The sequence below is a fragment of the Melanerpes formicivorus genome, unplaced genomic scaffold (genome assembly GCF_026170545.1).
Source record: "Melanerpes formicivorus ecotype bairdi unplaced genomic scaffold, bMelFor1.0.p_v2 SCAF_15, whole genome shotgun sequence".
In the NCBI taxonomy this organism is placed as follows: Eukaryota; Metazoa; Chordata; class Aves; order Piciformes; family Picidae; genus Melanerpes; species Melanerpes formicivorus.
Genome location: NW_027142367.1, coordinates 7408111 through 7428013, shown reverse-complemented (window position 1 = coordinate 7428013; position 19903 = coordinate 7408111). Strand labels below are relative to the sequence as shown.

Below are 19903 nucleotides of genomic sequence, written 5' to 3'. Positions count from 1 at the left end.
TTCAGCAAGTTCTCCCTTGTGCCTCTTAAACACCTGCAAGTGCTTAACAGACACCATTTGGAAGATGGCTTGGGAAGGCAAAACCGATACCCTCCCAATAAAACTGCATCTTTCCTCTTTTGGATCAGGATGGGTAGACCCATCCTTTCAAATGCAATTGTTTTTCATGGAGCACACAGACCTGGCACACAGAGGATGATACTATATGGAGAAGTCTAGGAAATGGCAAGAAAGAAAAAGAGATGGGTTTTTGCAGAGTATTGTGCATGGGGGGAAAAAATCCCTCACTGAAACAAAAATCCAAGCTGCCAGTTCCAGCTGACCTATCGTCTGAAGCAATTTTCAGCAGTAATAATGAACATGTGTTATTTATATTGTATGCTGAAAATAAACAGCACCCTGAAAATAAACAGCACCCTGTAGCCTTAAGAAGCAGAAAACAGGGAAAATTACTCCATATTCAGTAACAGCAGAAAAAGATGCTCTTCATACTAGCTGCAGACCTCTGGGGTCTACAGGCTGTTTCCAAGGTTTCCAAGTTCAGCAATCACAGTGGAGGCGTTCCCAGAGGCACCCACCTCTCCCCTGGAAAAAATGTTGGGGCTGCTGCCAGCACAGGTGAAAATCTGTGGGATGCCCTCTCTGTGTCTCTGACTGAATCAGCTACACCCTGGCTTCATGCGTTCCTCACAGGACGTGAACTCTGAGCCCAAGGCAGAGAAGTTGCTTTCTGGAAAAAGCAGCTGTGTGCTGCTCAGGCTGTGGAATGCCAAGGGAAGAGGAGAGGGAATATTTGTGGCAATGCTGAAAGCTATAAATGTCTCATCATGCATACTTAATGTGCTTTTGAGTCCATTTCAGCCTTTTAGGGGGTGGCAGCTCTCACTGTGGAAGCCTGGTTAACCTGTTAAAAGATTTTCAGTGCCATATACTAATTGCAGCATCTTCCTTCAACCCTGAGCCTCCTACAGTAATTCTCTGTGTGTAATCTGTGTTACAAATTCCTTCTGGCCCTTTTGGTCTTATCTTGTAGAAGATTTTTGAAGTTAAGATTATGGATGCAAATACCTCATTCACTTGCAGCCTCCTCTTTCAAGGAAATATTCTCCATCCAATGCAAATACACGTGCTAGGGATGTATGAGCTGTTTCTCATGGCTTCTCAATATAGTTTTGCATTGCAAATGCAGAAGGCTCATTTTCTTCTCTCTCACTCCCGACACTAAACTCTTTTCCTGCTCCCAGTGATGTAGCTTGCTGAAGTTGCTGGGAGACTGAGTAGGTTTATGGATGCTCTAGATAGAATATTTGACCCACTTACTCTTTCTGGGCATGTATTCACCCTGACATACATGCTTTTGAAAGGCTCGGAGTTGGTCATTCCACGTGTGTCTTGTTTTACTAAGCCAGTGGAAAACACCAGAGAGCTCTGCCTCTCTCCATAACCGAAGCTGCCATTGTATTGTGGCTGTGATCATGCTACTACTTCCATAAATTATGCACTGTATTGCAGTGTAATCTACTGTTATGTTAAAAATAGGTCAGCATGAGCATCCCCAGTGAAATTTCTAAGTGACAACAGCTGATTCTGGCTTTATCTCCAGAAAACAGTGACCTTTCCAAACCGGTAATTGCCAATTAAGTTGTACTTCCATTTCCTGCCAGCCTCAGTGCACCTTCACAAACATTACTTGCCAGAAGTGGTAACCCTGCATTACACTTGAGACAACTGAGCCAGAGTTCCTCAATTACCTGCTGGGCTTTGCCAGAGAACTTTGCTTTCTATTAGCCTTTGCTCCCAGGCCAAAGAGTAAATCAGGATTATCACTGAAGAGATTATAGGATGAGAATACCCACATGTCCTGCTCCTCCTGGGCACCCAGAAGGCTCTTGCAAGGGCTAAGCAGGATTTTCTGGCTGATATGCATCAGTTACACATATCTCCAGGGGGTAGATATAATGAGGAGTACTTCACTTTTCCCATCGCCCCACAGGCGAAGCCTGTGTCCACTGAAGCCACTCAATCAGCAAAGCAGGAGGACTACCCTGGCTTTCAAGTCCATTGCAGATGTTATCTAAAAAAACCTGGAAAGGAGGAGCATGAGACAGTGGTCTGGACAGAATTCTGGAATTCTTCCCCCCCTGAGATATTCTGCAGGAGGACTCTCTGAGGATCCCCATGAAAACATGGAGTATTGCTTCAATTTCCTGTTGCCAAAACTTTCCTGTGCTCAATCCTACAGTGTCACTGCTCTTTGGGTTGACTCTGTTCCCATATTTATACCTTCTCTGACAGGTGAGCCTGCCCAGTACATCTGGCTTGCAGTCATCATCATTCTGGGGCACTTCTTGCTGTTCTTCTGAAAGAGTTTGATACCCACCTTGTTTTTCACTGTTGACATCCCCTAACCAGTGTGCAACCATTTCCCCCTCTGCCTTTTACTTCCCATCACTGTATTGCTGCTCCACCCTCAAGTTCCTCATTTCTCCTGATGTTGCTTTTGCAAAACTTTCCACCTGCAGCTTGCAGAGCACTTTGTGGGGAAAGTTACTAGAACTTACCCTCTGCAGTGATTCAGGAATAGATTCAATCTTCCGGGACTTCTGGCCAGATGCTTGGCACAGCTGGGTATTTGGGAATGACAAGTATAATGCAGTGGTTGTGCCAGGTGGCACAGTGGTCAGGACACACTTGGTATATCTATATCTATATCTATATCTATATCTATATCTATATCTATATCTATATCTATATCTATATCTATATCTATATCTATATATCTATATCTATATCTATATCTATATCTATATCTATATCTATATCTATATCTATAACAACTGTTTCTTGGTATATCAACCAGTTATGGGTAAGAAGGGAAAGGGCTAGAGATAAAAAGGGGAGTTGCCTTTAGCTTTTAATGTACTGCAAGAAATAACATTTTTCAACAGGCAATCCTTTTTTTTACCTCTTCTTAGTCCCACCTTGTTGCATTTGTGACAATCTGAGACAGCTACCTTCAGAGCAAGAATGCTTCACACTGATGGTCTGTGCCTCTGGTAGCATTTGAAGGTAGCAACTTCACTTTGGGAGGTGTATGCACAAACACATGCTCTACCTGTCCTCATGTATATAACCTGGGGGAGCAGGACAAAGGAGCTACCAACTGCCCTTTATTTTATTTTATTTTGTTTTTTTCCCTGGAACTGTCCCAGTTTCAAAATCAGCCTCAGTGCCTCTTCTGGGCAGATTTTGGGTGGCAATGTTCATGGGTGGCAACACATTCCAGTTTCTCAGACTGCTTAGCAACCAGGGCTGGCTGAGCAGCTCTTAAGTGCATGCCAAGTGTGTAGATGGCATGTCTAGTACTGCAGCTCCAGCCTTATTTTTCTTCCCCTTTCTTGTTTTTGCAAAGGATTCCTTGTTTTCGAATGAAGGTGCATGAAAAACTGCTGGAAACTTATTTTTGATTTCCTGGACAGCTGGAAATCAGCTATGCAATGCGGTGATCAAAGCTGTGTTTGTGATCAGAGATCTGAAGTGACAGATATGGTGCTGCTGGCCTGCTTTTTATGAGTGTGGCTGTCAGACAACCTCTTGTATGCTTTTGGCAGTGGGCTGGTTCGAAGTTCTGCTGCTGGACAGCCTTGAAACCCTCTCTCCCACCTTGCCCAGAGGAGTGCAGTGGGTCTGCAGGATGTGAGGTATCTACTTGAGGCTGCCCTTCCCAGTTTAACCAACATATATAAGATGAAGAAAGCCCCATTAGAGTATCTCCAGGAAGGGATTTGGCTGTGTAGATAGAAAGTCAATCTGATCCAAGCTTCCGCATTGGGATACTCTTGAATCTGTGAGTAATCTCTTGGCTCTTTCCTATTTCATAGCTCTCAAGTGACCAGACCTGTCTCCTTGCCACAGACTTCATGACAGCAAGCTGAGCTCTCCACTGTGTTTGGGGGTCTCTTAAGGACTGATGCTATCTGTACCCACATTACCAGGCAGTAATAGCTGCTGCTAAAACACCTGATTACATCAGGACTGCAGCTGAAATGTGAACCAAGCCCATGTTCCAAGACTCCCTCTTGCAGCCTCCCCTGCACTTGAGGAGCAAAATTTGGGCAGCCACAGTGGAGGAGAAAGCTTTTCTTTGTAAACAGCCAAGCAATCCCAGGCATGGCTGGGCCAGCCCCATCCTTGTCCCCTCCATGCTCTGAAGAACCAAGAATCATGGAGGGCAGTTATTATATGGAGCAAGACCCTTTGGGACATCCACCAATGGTATCCTAGATCCACAAATGCACCAGTGTGTCAGGAGCACCCAGTGCTTTGAACACTCTTGCTGTGCCCTGCAGCAGCAGCACAGAGGCAGTCTCTGCCTTCCTCCTTCTCCATGTGTCCAACCCTTCATGGCAAAGATGGAGGAGCTGCGGGGATGGCAAGCATGGCCTGGGGAAAATGATGATCAGGTAGGAGAAGAAGGCAAAGGCTAGAGTGGAGAGAAAAAAGCAAATAATGCCAGACAAGTTTCAAAATCAAGTGCCATGTATGAACCCTGCATTCCTGCATGTTCCTCACATAGCAGTTTCATAATAGAAACCCAGGAAGAGTCCTCTTGGGGCAAAGGCTCCAAGCAATTTCCATCCTCCGTTGCACTAGAGTAATGCTAGATAAAAACAGAGTTGCCCTGAAATTATTTCCAGATGGACTTAAGTATGGGTGACCCAGCCAGGTCCTCAGTGTGGCCAGTGACCTGAGCTGACCGGGCTCCTCTTTCCTTCTCCTGGGCCAGAGTTCTGTGCAGAGGATTACAGCTTTGAGAAATCATTTTAATTCCCTTCCTGCCTCCAAGATGCTGCTACAGTCTTCCTTCCCTCATCAGCACACATTTCTGTGGCTTAAATATAGCAAATATAAAACAAGTGCAGCGCACATGAAATGCCATTTGGGGGAAGTGCAATGAGCACGCTGCCTCTGCAATGCAATGAGCCCCAAGTGCATCTGCCAAATATTTTGACTGAGACTCCAAAGAAGAGAGAGGATTTGTAGCATGGAGAGGCCTGAAGTGAAACTCTCAGACCAGTAGCCCTATGCATCTTTTGGGAGAGACACAGGTTGCTTTTTGGTCCAGCCTGTCTTTACCTGGAGATGTTTAACCACTTACAGCAGTCATTTCCTCTAGGAAAGACAATGAGTAGGTTTTCCTGCCACATTACTGGGACTGTGAATAGATTTGAATTTAAAAAATCACAAATAATATGTAATGTAAAGAAATGGTGTTTCTGTAGGGATGTGGTCTGGCTTTGTAGCTGAGGTTAAATGACACCAGTTAAACCACGCCAGTTTTGGAACATCTGACCCTGGGTACTATTTTCAGCACAGTGATTTTTGAAGTGATTAATGACAGCAGCTTGGCACTGGCCAGTGGTTGGTGTTGCTGATTAAGCTAACTCTTCCTTGGCTCACAACAGACATCAGGAATAGAAAGGGCAGGAAGCTCCTCAGAGGTTCAGAAGAGGCAGAGCAGATCAGGACCTCCCTGGCTGCCTGCTTTTCCATGGGAAAATTTTTTAAAAAGCTGTATCACTCCTCTCCAGAGCTGAGCTCAGCAGTGCTGGAAGCCTCTGCTGCTCCTGTGGCTTTGTTTCACTTTGAGAATTATTTTGATATGGACCCTTTTCAGCATTTCCACCCCCTCAATAAAAACATGTCTTGCTCATTAAATGCATTGATAGTGTGGCACCGCTTGCATGTGTTTGCAGGAGGAGCTCAGAGATGCTATCTAGTTTCAAATATATCTACATGTACAAAATCTCTTCAAGAGAAAGAAATCTGTTACTTCAGTGTGAAGGCTGCACATTATGACCCAATCCTTCAGTCCTGATGTAACACAAACTCCCTAAATCATTCAGTTTATAAACCAGACAGATTCTCCAAGTGCCACCCCAGAACTCAGGGGTTTCCTAGAGGAAGCAGGCTGTGCTCGCTCTGCTCTTTACATCATCACCATTAAGAAACTGCTGTGACCTCTGGTCTGTGGGTGATGTCTGAGACAGAAAAAGATCTCATTTGCTCAGTGCTCCCTCGGTTAGCTCTGTGGCATTAACCATTACCCAGACTTTGTCTGACTGTATTTTTCTTCCTTTTAAAGTGAGAGAATGCAGTGAGAAACTTACAGAGAGCACCCAGTTGTTAAACTTCACTTGTATACAGTCACAGCCACTCTGCTAAAATTAACATGGTGCCTTGTAGGTTGCATCTATGTACACAGCAGAGCCTGCCCTGATCTACCACAAAGTGCAAAGAATGTGAATGAAGCTCCATTTATTCCAAGGAGCTGGCCAGTCTCATGAGCCACCAGCATCTTAATCACAAACTTCAGAGAGGTGTAGGGCAAAGATGTGGGATTTTATAAGCTCATCTCCAAAAGGATCCTGCAGGAGTCCTTGAAAACTTAATGTCTATGGCAATGACAATATATTCACAGAGCTTCTAGCCATCCTGTTGAGCCCTTCAGAGAGGCTATCCCTCTCTCTTCTGCAAGAGGTGGCTCTGACACCCCTCCAGGGAAGCTCCCATATCACCCCTCGGTACTGCTGTTCCCACACCATAGCCATGCTCCTAAGAGGAGCCCACTCTGATATTATGTGAAGAGAAGATCACTTGCACAAAAGCTCATCTCTGTGTGTGACTTTCTCTTGGACCAGGCATGAGGAAGGCAGAGCTGGCCTGTGGAGCATCCTGGCATGATGGAAGGGAAGGTGCTGCAAGCCCTTGTGTGTGAGGCTACACACATCTCACCCAATTCTGTCTGAGTTTTTGGGACAGTTTTCAGTTTTGCTTCCGAGGCCTGAGGACCAGCCACCCCTATGTACATGCATGCTGCCCTACAGGCACCAGCCACATTTGTGCCTGCTGCTGTGAGGCTGGCAGCAAGGGACTGCTACAGGCAGAGGGAAAGCCAGGGGTTTCCAGCAGTGAAGGATTCCCATGTCCATGCTCTGCATTGGCACCTGGAGCGGCTTCTTCCTTCCATCCCTGCCCTCCCTCCAGCTCACACACACACTATTGATTATAAGTAACTCAAGGTAACCAGCTTGAGGAGTTAGGACCCTAAGTATCTGAGAAGGCTGGAATAAAGGTGATTCAACCTGCCCCAACCTGGATGCAGCTAGATGTGTTTATCCCTGAACAAATGTTTATTCAGGAAGGGGCTGGGTTGCAGTGGGGCTTTCAAAAACATCTCACTTTATTTTCTCTCTCTTCCTCTGGTTTCCTTTCTTTCTACCTCACTTTTTGTCTTTCCAGCTTCTCACCAACTAATTGAACTTCAGACATTTCTAAGCTTCCCAATTCCCACACTACCTGCAATTAAACTGAAGTAAGCCAATGTCAGCCCCTGTAAGTTGTGCAGCGATAAGCCTATTGTGCTCAGGATTTCCATAGCAATTTTGCTCCACTGTTTTCCGGTTGCCAAAGACACAGAATATCAGTGGCTCTTCAGAGCATAACTTTTTCCTGCACCCTCCCCACTCAATCTTTTTTGGACTGTGCAAAAACACACACATACACCCACCCCCCTCGGCAGCAGGTCTGTAGGTTGAGCTGTGAATTTCAGCAGAGAGGAAGGATTGCTTAGGTGGCAGCCACAGCAAGACCCTTCTTCAAGCCATTTCCCTTTTCTTACAAAACAATATTCCTTAAAATTTTGCAGGGGCTGACATCACCCCTCTTCCCCCAAGAGATGCTGAGATATAGGAGAAATCCTACATCAGGAAATCATCCCACCATCAACTTTTTTGTGCCTCTGTGACATGGTCAAGTGCTTGACTACCCTCCCCTCTCTCTCTAATTCACCTTCTCAGACTGTTTTCACTCCTTGCCTTTTAACTCTGCACTTCCTGACCCAGTTGTTGTGTGACTGTCACACCCCTGGTACACCAACCACAAGGTTTGGTTTTAGCATCCAGGCAGGCGGAAGCTCATTTCAGAGGTGGCTGAGCTGTGCCTTGAATTGTTAAAAGGGCAAAGTTGTTTACGCCACCAGCTCATGCTAGCCAAGACACACTAGTTTTGTGACTTTAGTGACAGGACTGGGTGACAAGAAACTTGTGCTTTTGGAAGCTTTGTAAAGACACTGTCTAAAAAATGAAAGGGAAAAAAGAGTGCAGAGGAAAAAGGTCTTGGTTCAGTCTTTGGTGAGGCAGTTGTTTTGAGAGTCTAGAAGGTAGCCTGAGCACACCTACTTGGTGTTTTCCCTCTGGTACCTCTTCTTCCTCTTTTCTCTGCGGGTTGGTTAAATGCCACTTGTTTATTTGATTGATATTTTTGTTCCCCTCAGTGTTGTTATTATTAGTCATCTATAAATATTGCCAACAAACACAAATTGGCCATGTTGCCTTCAAGATACAGAGAAGGAAAAAGCAAAAAGATCAAAGATCTGTATTAATTAAAAAATAAGGAGACAACAAAGCAGAAAGTCTCTCTCATGTCAGTAAGTTTTTTAATTTCAGGCCTCACGGACTCAATCATTTCTGCTTCAGATACCGAGAATGGTGCCCTCTTAAAAATATCCCTCCAGCTGCCCAGGACAGCTGGAAGTGCCGGGGAGCCGGAGCCCTGTGGGTGGGTCAGTGCGGGGGCGCCTGGGTGGGGACGGGTGTCTTGCACTGACTCCTCTGACCACAAAAAGCTCTCTTGCTCATCTGCATAACTCTGTCTGCACATGGACCACAAGCAAAAAGAAGCAGCTGCCAGAAGCAGGTGAGAGAAGAATTTAGTGCAAAGAGGAGTGAATAAAAACACTCCATAAGAGAGCACCCTCTTTTCTGTGCCATCCTTATCCTGACTGTTTAGTAGATCTGCCCATAGGCTTGGAGGAAGGTGCTTCAATCTGAGTTTGTAAGCCAACCATCTCTTACTATGATCTATCTATCTGGCTGAAGCAGACACAGTTGCCTTGGTGATGTGATAGGACATCACTTCCTCTGGGCTGCAGTGAGTACAGCACACGTGTTCTCCATCTCTGGGAATGCAAGATAAGCTGAAAGGACAGGTAGGGATAGTGGGACTTGTAAACATTGTCAGGACAATGATCCATAGTCTCCCAGCAGTCAGTGAGGAGAAGCTCCTATGCATAATACATTGCAAGGCTGCACATCTTGACTACAACCTCCCCAGATATTAGGCACTCATATGCTGGGGTGAAACCATAGGCAAAATGCTATCTCTGACTATCTTTGAGGTTGGATACACTGCTGATATTTACACACAAATATCTTAGAAGACACAGTCTGCTTAAAGTTGCATCCATCTGATGTACTCTGTGGGGAGGGGACATACCTGAGCGTACTCTCCCCAGAGCAGGCCTGGCAGCGGTGGGCGAATGCCTGGCTAGCTACAGCATGGAAAGAAGTCTGGCCCAGTGGGTCATGGACAAACTGTGATGCTGGCCCTGCTGAGTGACTTTTAGACAAGCTGTAGGTCCAAGGAAAGCATAGTGTCTTGTATTGCTTTAGGGGAAGAGAAAGGTTGCTGCTGAATAAAGACCTGGCCTCAGTTTAAAGTTAGCATCCAAGCTTTATCCTCACTTTTCTCTCATATCAGCAGCAATGTTACAATGCATCAAGTGCTGCACCTAACCATGAACAGCAGCTACCTTTTGTTTCAACTAAGCTTCAAAGCTGATCCCAAACCCCAGAACTAAAACCCTTTTCTCTCCTAGAGAAGGCAGGCAGGCTTTGCAAGGATGCAAAGGCGTCTGGTACACTTTTGAAACATACCTTACAAGTTTGCTGCAGTTACTGCTCTGCTGGGAGCCTTGATGGGCAGGCAGTGCTGGAAGCATGTCTGTGTGCTGTAGCAGTAAATCTGTCTCGGGCAAAGAGACAGCCCTGGGATCCTGGCACTGCACAGTGCACTTATACAAAGTGTGGCTCTGGTCTGCTGAACTGGAGCATACACTTACTCATCATTATCAAGAAGGCAGCTTTGGTTTTTCCCCCCATACTTTGGAAACATGGATGGGATTTTCTGTTTGCTCTGGCCTAAGAGGCAAGTCATGGTTACCCCAGGTACAGCCAGAGGCAGGAAGTGAAGATGTGAGAGGAAACATCAGTGTGGAGCAGCTGTATGAAAAGATCTACAATAAGCCTCAGCCTAATTTCTATTTCTCCTGTGTGTTCTCAGTTTGTATACATTGATCATTACTAACAAAATGCCTGGACCCACACGCTTGCACTGTTTGATGAGTGCTTGCAAACTCTGTGCCTGGGGCTCCTGCTGTGCCAAGCCCCTGGCCCTCATCTGAGGCTGTGCCGAGGTGATGGCATCATGCCTCTGTGTGAGCACTTGGCTCTCCTCCTGGGGTAAAGACAGGTCTGCCAAGAGAGCTGACTTGTGCCCAAATCTCTCTCCCTCCCTGCGCCTGCGAGTGGCAGGAACCTTCTTGGGTCCTCATCTTAGACAGACCCAAGGAAAACCCATGCCAGTTTGGCTGCAGTGATGAGTGGAAGCCTTGTGCTAGTAGAAGTGGTTTCTTTGTAATGAAATATAACTTGAGAATCTCAGGCACTTAGAGTCACTAAAAGCTCAAAAACATTTTCCCTAAAGTAGGTGTTTTGACCTAACAAAGGTGCAAGACTAACTGAAGTAATTTGCCTTGAATTAACATAGAAAGTAAAGCAAAATTCAAACAAACAAACAACGCAACACATCACTGCCTGTACTTTCAAGCAGCTAAAATAGTTCCTTCATGAAACTTTTGCATACTACAGCTGTGCCATGGTGTAGAGAAGAGGGAGTTGTGGTTCACTGAACCTAAGCACAGACATTTGCAAACTCTCTACTGATGTTTTGAAAGACAGCACAATGTAAGCACGAAGTTGTTATTAGAAAACAAGAAAATTAACTAACAGATATTCCTTGAGGCTGAGCCCAGAGAGTGGTGGTGAATGGTGCCACATCCAGCTGGTGGCCAGTCAGTAGTGGTGTGCCCCAAGGATCAGTGCTGGGCCCCATGCTCTTTAACATCTTTATTGATGATCTGGATGAGGGCATTGAGTCCATCATCAATTTGCAGACGACACCAAGCTGGGGGCAGGAGTTGATCTGCTGGAGGGTAGAGAGGCTCTGCAGAGAGACCTCGACAGGCTGGGCAGATGGGCAGAATCCAACGGCATGAGATTTAACACATCCAAGTGCTGGGTTCTGCACATTGGCCACAACAACCCCATGCAGTGCTACAGGCTGGGGTCAGAGTGGCTGGAGAGCAGCCAGGCAGAGAAGGACCTGGGGGTACTGGTTGATGGATAATAGGTTGGATGTGATGATCTTGAAAATCTCTTCCAACCTGGTTTATTCTATTATTATTATTATTATTCTGTTTTCATACTTTGAATGCCTTTTGCAAGATTCAGCCTGACTTTTTGTGAAGATACATATATACTTGTCACACCCAGCTTGTGACTTGATTTTTCATTGTTCAGTAAGGAAAAAATGGTAAGTATGGGAGCATAAGAAGATTAAAATTATCAGTTACCAATAATGCTGCAGAAAATACCAAATTTTTTGACTATTTGTTTGCACTTGGGACAACACTGGTGCCAGTTGACAGCATATATCAATGGAAAATATCTTCTTCTTTATCTTTCCCAAATGAAGATTTTAAACTGTATCTTTGAAAAGAGAAATCCAAGGAGCTCTTTGTTATTTATTTATTTACCTTTTATTTCAAAAACCTTGAAAGGACAGAGGATTTCCAGAGACCTATGAGTTGATGTTGTGTCACTAACAGTGTGATAGCCTGGCATTAGTCCTGGCTTAGTTATGAAATAGCAGATGTGGGAGTCATACAAGCAAAATTAAAGGAAATGGAAAACAATTAGCAGCACTCATTAGCATAACAGAAAAAAAAAGTTGTGTTGATAAGGTAGAGTAGAATAGAATAGAATAGAATAGAACAGAACAGAATAGAATAGAATAAACCAGGTTGGAAGAGACCTTCAAGATCATCGCATACAACCTATCATCCAACACCACCTAAACAACTAAAACATGGCACCAAGCACCCTATCAAGTCTCCTCCTGAACACCTCCAATGATGGTGACTCCACCACCTCCCCAGGCAGCCCATTCCAATGGGCAATCACTCTCTCTGTGTAGAACTTCTTCCAAACATCCAGCCTAAACCTCCCCTGGTGCAGCCTGAGACTGTGTCCTCTTGTTCTAGTGCTGGCTGCCTGGGAGAAGAGACCAACCTCCACCTGTCTACAACCTCCCTTCAGGGAGTTGGAGAGAGCAATAAGGTCACCCGTGAGTCTCCTCTTCTCCAGGCTAAGCAATCCCAGCTCCCTCATCCTCTCCTCATAGGGCTTGTGTTCCAAGCCCCTCACCAACTTCGTTGCCCTTCTCTGGACATGCTCCTGCAAGTCAACATCCTTCCTAAACTGAGGGGCCCAGAACTGGACACAGTACTCAAGGTGTAGCCTAACCAGTGCAGCGTACAGGGTACTTAGATTCTTGTAAGAAATAAGATGATACTGCATGAGATCTTGACTCAAAACAGAATAGATCAATTTGAGGCAGGCTGAATGGATCTGCAACAAGACCGAATGACAGATGCAACCTAGCTGAGGAATCATCAGGGATGCTATTTTCTACTAAGGACCCACATGGATTGGTTCCATACCTATGGGATTTAACTCTTTTGATGTCAGTGACCTGAAAAAGAACTTTAGACAGTGACTGACTGAATATGCAGATGGCACAGTGGCCTGGGGAAGTGGTAGATCACTCCAAGAACAGGATACTTGAGAAAATAAACTGACATCTGGTGTTTGTATGGGCATAGCTAGGAGCAGAGGACATAATTATGGAACAGTGTTGACCCTGTCCTGAGAAATGTTCACACTGAAAGACTTAAAGATTATAGAGACAAATGTGATGAAAAGGAGGACATCATGTGATGCTGGGACCCAAAAGGACTCAAGCACTCCTTGTGTGTATTAGCCAATCCTCAAACTGGTATATATATATATATATAAAGTTTGAGTGAATAGATCATGTAATCATGTAATTTCTGGATTTCTCCCTGGTGTAAGTGTTTTGGATCAGTGGACTCCATGACCCATAAACACATCTAAACACATCTCCAGGGGGATGGTCCCAAGAAGAACCATGAAAATGCTTGAAAGATTAAGACTCACACTTGATAAAGAAACAGTCCTTAATAACAGTCTGCTTGGCAAAGGGTTGGAGTAGTCTGAACACAGTCTGTGGATAGTTATATGAGACATTTATGCATACAAACTAGCGAGTTCCTTGCTCTCCTGGACAAGAGAGCAACGAGCTCAAAGAAAACCCAGACAAATCAACACTAGAAGAGATAAGATATAACTGTCTTTAACTGTGACAATAGCTAAGCACCGGGACAAATGAAAAAGGTGGGTGGGAGGTCTGCCCTCACTGCTTTCCAGATCAAGCCAGATGTGGAAAACAAAAAACCATAACCAACGCCCTAGAGCTGTGGTTTGTGCTGAGCTGGGAGTCGGAGTTCAGCACCTGACAAATGCTTCCATCTGGCCTGAGAACCTGTGACTAAGTTTTCGCTGGCGCCTAGGACTCCACAGTATGAGTGGGCTGAGGACTGCCCTGTGACTGAAACAGGCACTGTTACCCCTAGCTCAGATCCCACCCAGACCCAGGGTCAACAATGCTCCAGAAATAATAGTCAAAAGTTAATGTTTCCCTGCTGAACCATTACAGAGAGAGGAAAGGGGGCTGAAGGAGAAGGCTAGCACCATGCCTGTGGTGTTTGGGCTTTCCAGCGGGCAGGTTTGGGAACCAACAGACCTTCTGGCCTAGAGAGCAGCCAGAGCAGATTTCTTCCCAGTTACACATAGTTGACCTGTAAAGGCTGTCACCAACTCATAGGGTAATTCAGGTGGGAAGGGACCGCAGGAGGTCATCTAGTCCAACCTCCTCCTTGAAGCAGGGTCATGGAGAGGTTTTTAAAACGTTTCTGCCTTTGAAAAGCCAGCTTCCTCTATCTGTTACTGGATCAGCCCTGCCAGAAACAACTTAGCTGAGAGGCTGGAAAAAGGGTGTTTTAAGCTCTGTATCTTTCCCTTCAGATAACACAATATAAATGTCGAATAACCTGTACACATTCCTTCCCTTCTATATTTCTGATTAAGAACACAGGCTAGAGGTTTCAGAAACAGCAATGAATCCTAAATCCCACTGGCTCTTCAGCGCACTTGAAAATGTCCATATGAAGCCAGAGCATGTGGCTGGTTATCTTGGGAAGCAGCATCCACCTGTATAAGGGCACATGCAGGGAATGCAACAGTGTACTTTCAGTGCCAGTTGATTTGCCCAGTATCATTGCATCTTCACTGCACTACCAAGACTTCTTCCTGAATGTCTGACCTCTCCTTTCCATAAATCCATTGCCCTTCTGAGCCCAGACTGGGACCAGGGTAAGGATTGGGTGCATATACACATAAGAAATGAGTTTGAGTCCAGACAGTACATCATTGAGACTGCTTTCTTTTCTGTGCTGAAGCCTTTCACTGGGGCTCAGATAACTTGATTTGGCACTATTCACTGCTAAGTTTTCCATACCAACCGCAGCTGAGCTTTGTTTAAATGAGGTTTGCCGAAACTGTGCTGAAAGTGAGTTTAAAGGTTCACAGCCTTTGGAGTGGATCCAGGCAGCTCTTTGTGCCTTCAGCTCCCTTGGAAACTGTGGAGGGCTAGGGGCTGGGGGAAGATTTGCATGAGCAAGTTCTACCCCTGGCCCCAGCTCAAATGCAAAGAAGAGCAGTAAGCAGCAACAGAAATTAGATACTGTGGGCCAAATTCTTACTCCTCCTCCTGGTCCTTTTATCTGCATCTCTGATATGTTGACCTGATAGTACTTGATACACATGTAAACGGTGGCACAAGGAGTGAGAAATTAAACTCTGGCAGAAACAGTTTTAGGGATACAAAACTATGGCACTGGTTATGTGCTCTGGGTCGTAGTAGTTGGAGAACAGGAGGCTAATTTTGTTCAGATAATTTAAGTAGCAAGTCGCCCTTAGCCCCTGTAAAGAGCCCCTAGTTCTTTAATGACAGCTGCACCTGCAGTATTGAATGCCCAATGTGCTACTTTGCATAGTGCAGCCATGGTAGAAAACACACTTCTTGTCCCCCCAGCTTTCTCCTTCTGTAGTAACCTCCTTGCTCAGGAAGCAAGCCGCTGAACCAGTGTGAAAGTCATTTATATTGTCTCTAGGTTGCTTTTGTTCCCCATTCTCTTAGGAAAATAAAGAAAGGCTGGTCACCCTATGACCTTGGAGCCCACAGACAACTTCAGATTTACCCAAAAATTACCACCCAAGACTCTAGTCTGAGTAGAAGGAGGATTAGTTTGATAAAAGATTATTTTACCTTCCCCAAAGGCATCATCTTCCTCTCCAGATGCAGTCTGATCTTCTTGGGCGTGCTGCATTGTGGACAAGGACACAGCTCGGAGAGCAGCCAGAGCCAAGTGCTTAAACTGGTTCCTACGCTACAGCTCGACTGTTTCCTTTCATCAGTTTCCTAAACATTTTGGTGGCAACAACTTCCGCATCTGCACTTAGGAAAATAGTCTCATTCATATGAACAACACTTCTTGCATTTACGGACAGCCTTTGAAATGGCTTTTGAGGTGGGGCGCCCTCACTGCTGAGAGAGAAGTTGATTTTGAAAGCAGAAGCAGGCAGGACGAGCTCCAAATGCACCCTGCCCTGCTGCTGAGAACGCCGCTGCGCAGTGGCTGCTCTGTCGGCCCGGGGGTAGGGGTTTTGCATATGAATGTGAATCCTTTCTGTTGGCAGAGGTGGAACCAGGAACAACTTGCCTCGCTCAGTCTGCTGAGCAGCTCGCTTTCACCATAGGGACAGCCTGACCAGAATAATGCCCCTGGGCTCTGCCAGTGCTACGTGGTAGTGGGATTTTGGGCTTTATTTATCACAACAGTGCGTTCTCACCCATGCTGGGGTGACCCATGGCAAAGAACACGTGGACAAGTTGGGAAGCCTTAGGTAATGGCAGTTGTCTCATGAGACGGGACTCTTGCTGTTAGGCTTTCCTGGGTCACTGTATTTGGTGCACTGCCAAACCTAAGGACCTTCCTGCTGGTCAGGTGAACATTAGAACATCAAAGTGAAACTTGCTGTCTGTCAGTAATAATCATATTCTTTGAGCATCTCCACTACTACTAACTGCTTCACACTCATCCATTGAGTCGCTGTGTTTCCTGAACCTTAGAAAGCAACTGGACTCCTTCCTTCCAGGTCTTTCAGTTTCTGAGAGGACCTTGCCTACAAACAAGCTTACTCTAAACTTGCACAAAAACACCTTTGGGCATCACAGTGTCTGAGCCCTGAACAGTCCTGTTGACTTCACTGGGTCACTCAGAGATACTCATGTGCATATGTGTGCACATACAAGTGTGAGGTCTCACACCAGTAGTCCCTTGCATCTCTGTTATCAGAAGTTTGTGTGCAATGACAGTCAAGGTGTGCTCAGTCTGGTAATTGCATGTGTCACCACACCCTTGAAGGCAAGAGCCCCAGCACAGCAGCAGTGTTCACTGCAGCTTCCAGTGGGTGAGTCACAAACAGATGTAGCAAGCTCATCTTTAATTATTATGGTTTGGGTTTTGTAAGCTCTAGCAGTAGGCTTCTGCAGGGCTAGAAATGGTGACAGCTGTTCTCCTAGGCAGTGCACAACTTGAACTAGTCCAGATGGAGAAGGCAAGACAGAAGATGGGACAGGTCCATTTGGAGTACCTGACCTAAGCCCAGCCCAGGCCTTAGAGCCATGATCACTAAGTCCTGCAGCAAACACTGTGGTGGCACTTTGGTTGTGATAGGAAGGTGAAAATCCCCTTCCCAGCTCAAGCACAGCCTTGCCCTGGGCACAGGTAAAGTGTCTCCTAGAACCTGGAAAGTAGCACTGCATCCAACAGAGCTTGTGCCTCTCCCTTGTTCTCACATTGGGTATCTCAGAGTCTGTATTTTCCTAGATGGATGTGGCCAAAGCCAGGACCTTCCTAGAGCTAGTTTTGGTGGTTCCAGAGCAGCAGGTCTCTTTGAGGAACAATGTTCTTAGGGGGCCCCCTCTCATTCTTTGCTTTGCCTTAAAATTACACTTGTTTCAGTCACTGTGGAGTAAAGACAACAATTCGTCCCAATGAGTAGGAAAGAGGACTTGTTTCTGGCCCTGCTGGACAGGCTTGGGGAAGTCACTTCTGCTTTCTGGACTTGCCCTTTCACCCTTTTCCTGCACTGCTTATTTGAAGAGATTCCTTCAGGCAAGGACCATCTTTGATTAGGTGGTAGCCGCACCTTATTGTGCTCAAGGGGAGCCTCTGCCTCAGCCATGGTGGTGAGCAGATGAAGACAGTGGTAAAAAGAGAGGAACACCATTATGGGGTGATGAGAGGAAGCACAGTGGAAGAGGCAATCAGCAAGAAAAGGGAGAGAGATGTAAGAAGAGGAGTAAGAAGATGGAAACATGAAAGCTGCAGAGAAAATCATCAATCTGGAAGGAAGGGGTGCAGGGGGATGGCACCTCTCTGAGTGCTGCCTTCCAGGGTCAGAAACCGCTGAGCTTGAAGAGCCTGGCAGGGTGGACACGTGAGAAAATTGCTGAGGGTGAGGGAAAGGAGAAGTGCAGAAGGAAAGGCAGTTACAGGGTGTACCTTGCCTTGAAGCTTCCTGGCAATAGTTGTTCCCAGCAATGGGTAGCTGCTTCATTTCCTTGAAAAAGCAGGAGGTGGATGGGAGAAACCTTGAGCCCCTCTAAGGTCAGTGACTAAACTGGCCCAGGGTGCTGTGGAGCACATCAGCTCCTGAGGGCCAGCATGGGGCAGAAGAGGCTTTGCTGTTCCTGCTGAGGTGGATTTTTGAGCTTGATTTAAACAAGTTGCAAGCTGAGTGATGCTACACATACAGCTGTGAATGACTCAAAATCGGCAGAGAGTGGAGCAGGAAGAAACCCAGACAAAAAATACTCTACAGCAGAAACACTAACTTTCCTGTGTTGGCCTGCAATTGGAGTTCATTTGTAAATTGAGCATGGGAAGTTTTAGCCATTTACTGTGTCCTTCAGAAACACAAAAGAGCAAGCCACATTGTCCTGGTTATTGTGGCAGCTCCCTTTTGTGCTGCATTTCCCTGGGACTTAAAGTTATTTCCTTACCCACTGTTTTCAGACAGCCTCTCCAGATGCCTGTTACCTTGACAGCCCTGTTTTCTTTTATTTTCGGGAATTAAAAGGCACCAAAAGCTGTCCTCTCTTCTGAAAACAACTGTCACCAGAATGAACACACGAGCCAGGCTTGTGATGAATGGTAATGACTCAGCCTCCACTGCAGATGCACAAAGAGGAGTTGCTTTGATTTGCTCCTATTTGCCACATTGTCCCTTGACGGCAGCCTCACCTACATTGCTCTCAGCCTGCGATGTTCCTTCAGAAACCCGTGCCCCAGGGCAGCACGGTGCTCTTTCCCTTGAGAAAGAGTAAGTTAACATGGACAAAAAACAGCTCACCTAAACAGTTCTAGGATTCTGTGATTCAATGCCTGGGTCCTGCCACTTTGCATGCCCACATCTTTGCAGTTTACTGATCTCAACCATGCAGCCTAACACAGTGGCTTCCTCCTTTCTTTATCTTGGGTTTATTTTACCCTCTGCCCACCAGAAGTATTTTTATCTCATTCTTGTTGAGCTGTTTGAAAACACGGTATCTTTTCTTTTCACCTGTTGGCTCATGAAGCCCCTCTCCACACCAAAACCCAATTTTGCAGTCACTGCAAAGCTCTCACGTGCTGTTTTTCATGCAACCACATCTGATACTGCTCTCAGAAAAAGCCACCACCCATCCTCTAAGAACCTGTCAACAAAAAGTGGGGCAGCCCGAGGAAATGTCAAAAACAAGGGTGGATCAAGCAAGAGGAGGCAGATTTTAGAACAGCTCTTTTAAATTACTCCAGTCTTACTTTTCTTCCCCTGCAACTTACTCTATTAGAATTTCTGACCCAAGATTAAAACCAAGTGCTCTGATGTTTTATCTTCAGATACAGGACTAAAAGCCAAGACATTCTTAACAAAAAAGAAGTGTGAAGAACTGTGCCATCTAGCAGTGTTGGATGGGGCTGTTTTATTTCATCCCTACCTTCAATTACCAACACCTCCACAAGCAGCAGGAAAGAAAAGCTGCCCAATTTCTGGCCCGTAGAAGGGAGGTATCTTCAACAGCTTCTGCCCTATTCACATCACCTCCTGCTGCAGCACAAGTTGTGTCACAGAGGGTTACTTAGTGCCCTGCTTTGTTCTGTGGCGACTGTGGGGGTCAGGATTGCATGTGGGGGGATTGAGCTATATGGAAAACAAGGAGGGTTAAAAATAAAGAGATACAGGAAGGGCAAATGACCCTAAGATGGAGGCAGTGTGAAGGAGGATGTAAGAAAAGGTGGTTGACACCAGGTCAGTTTGGGAAAGGGAGTGTTCACATGGATTTAGAGTACTTGTAGAAGTTTTACTCTGGGTATTGCTTCAGACTCAGTTCTCCTGGTAAACTTCCTCCTCAGAAACCTGAAGGAGGGAGTTACAGTAGCTTGTCTAGTTTTAACTCATAGCAAAGTTACAGGGACTACAGGGCCTTTGATTAAGTTTAGATTGTCTGTGTCAGTGACTGACTGCACTTTGGTTTTTCAAAGAAAATTTGGAGGAAATTCTCCCTCTTACTGTCAGGTAGGTGAGTCAGCAGGCCAGGACAGTGGAAGACACAGCTCACTTCATAGAACTTCACAGAGCTTAGGAGCCCTGTGCACAAATCTTCATGAGACTACAAAATACACACCATGTGTTTT

The 19903-nt window shown here is 45.7% G+C and overlaps 1 protein-coding gene across 1 annotated transcript in view; it reads right to left on the bottom strand.

Moving 5' to 3' along the window:
* RIPOR2 (RHO family interacting cell polarization regulator 2) overlaps window positions 1–15707 on the bottom strand; it is a 73217-nt gene extending 57510 nt beyond the window's left edge. Inside the window, exon 1 of the mRNA XM_068147533.1 lies at window positions 15430–15707. Coding sequence (XP_068003634.1) covers window positions 15430–15490 — 61 coding nt within the window. The 5' untranslated portion in view covers window positions 15491–15707. The remainder of the gene's footprint in view (window positions 1–15429) is intronic.
* Between the last annotated feature and the right edge of the window lie 4196 nt (window positions 15708–19903).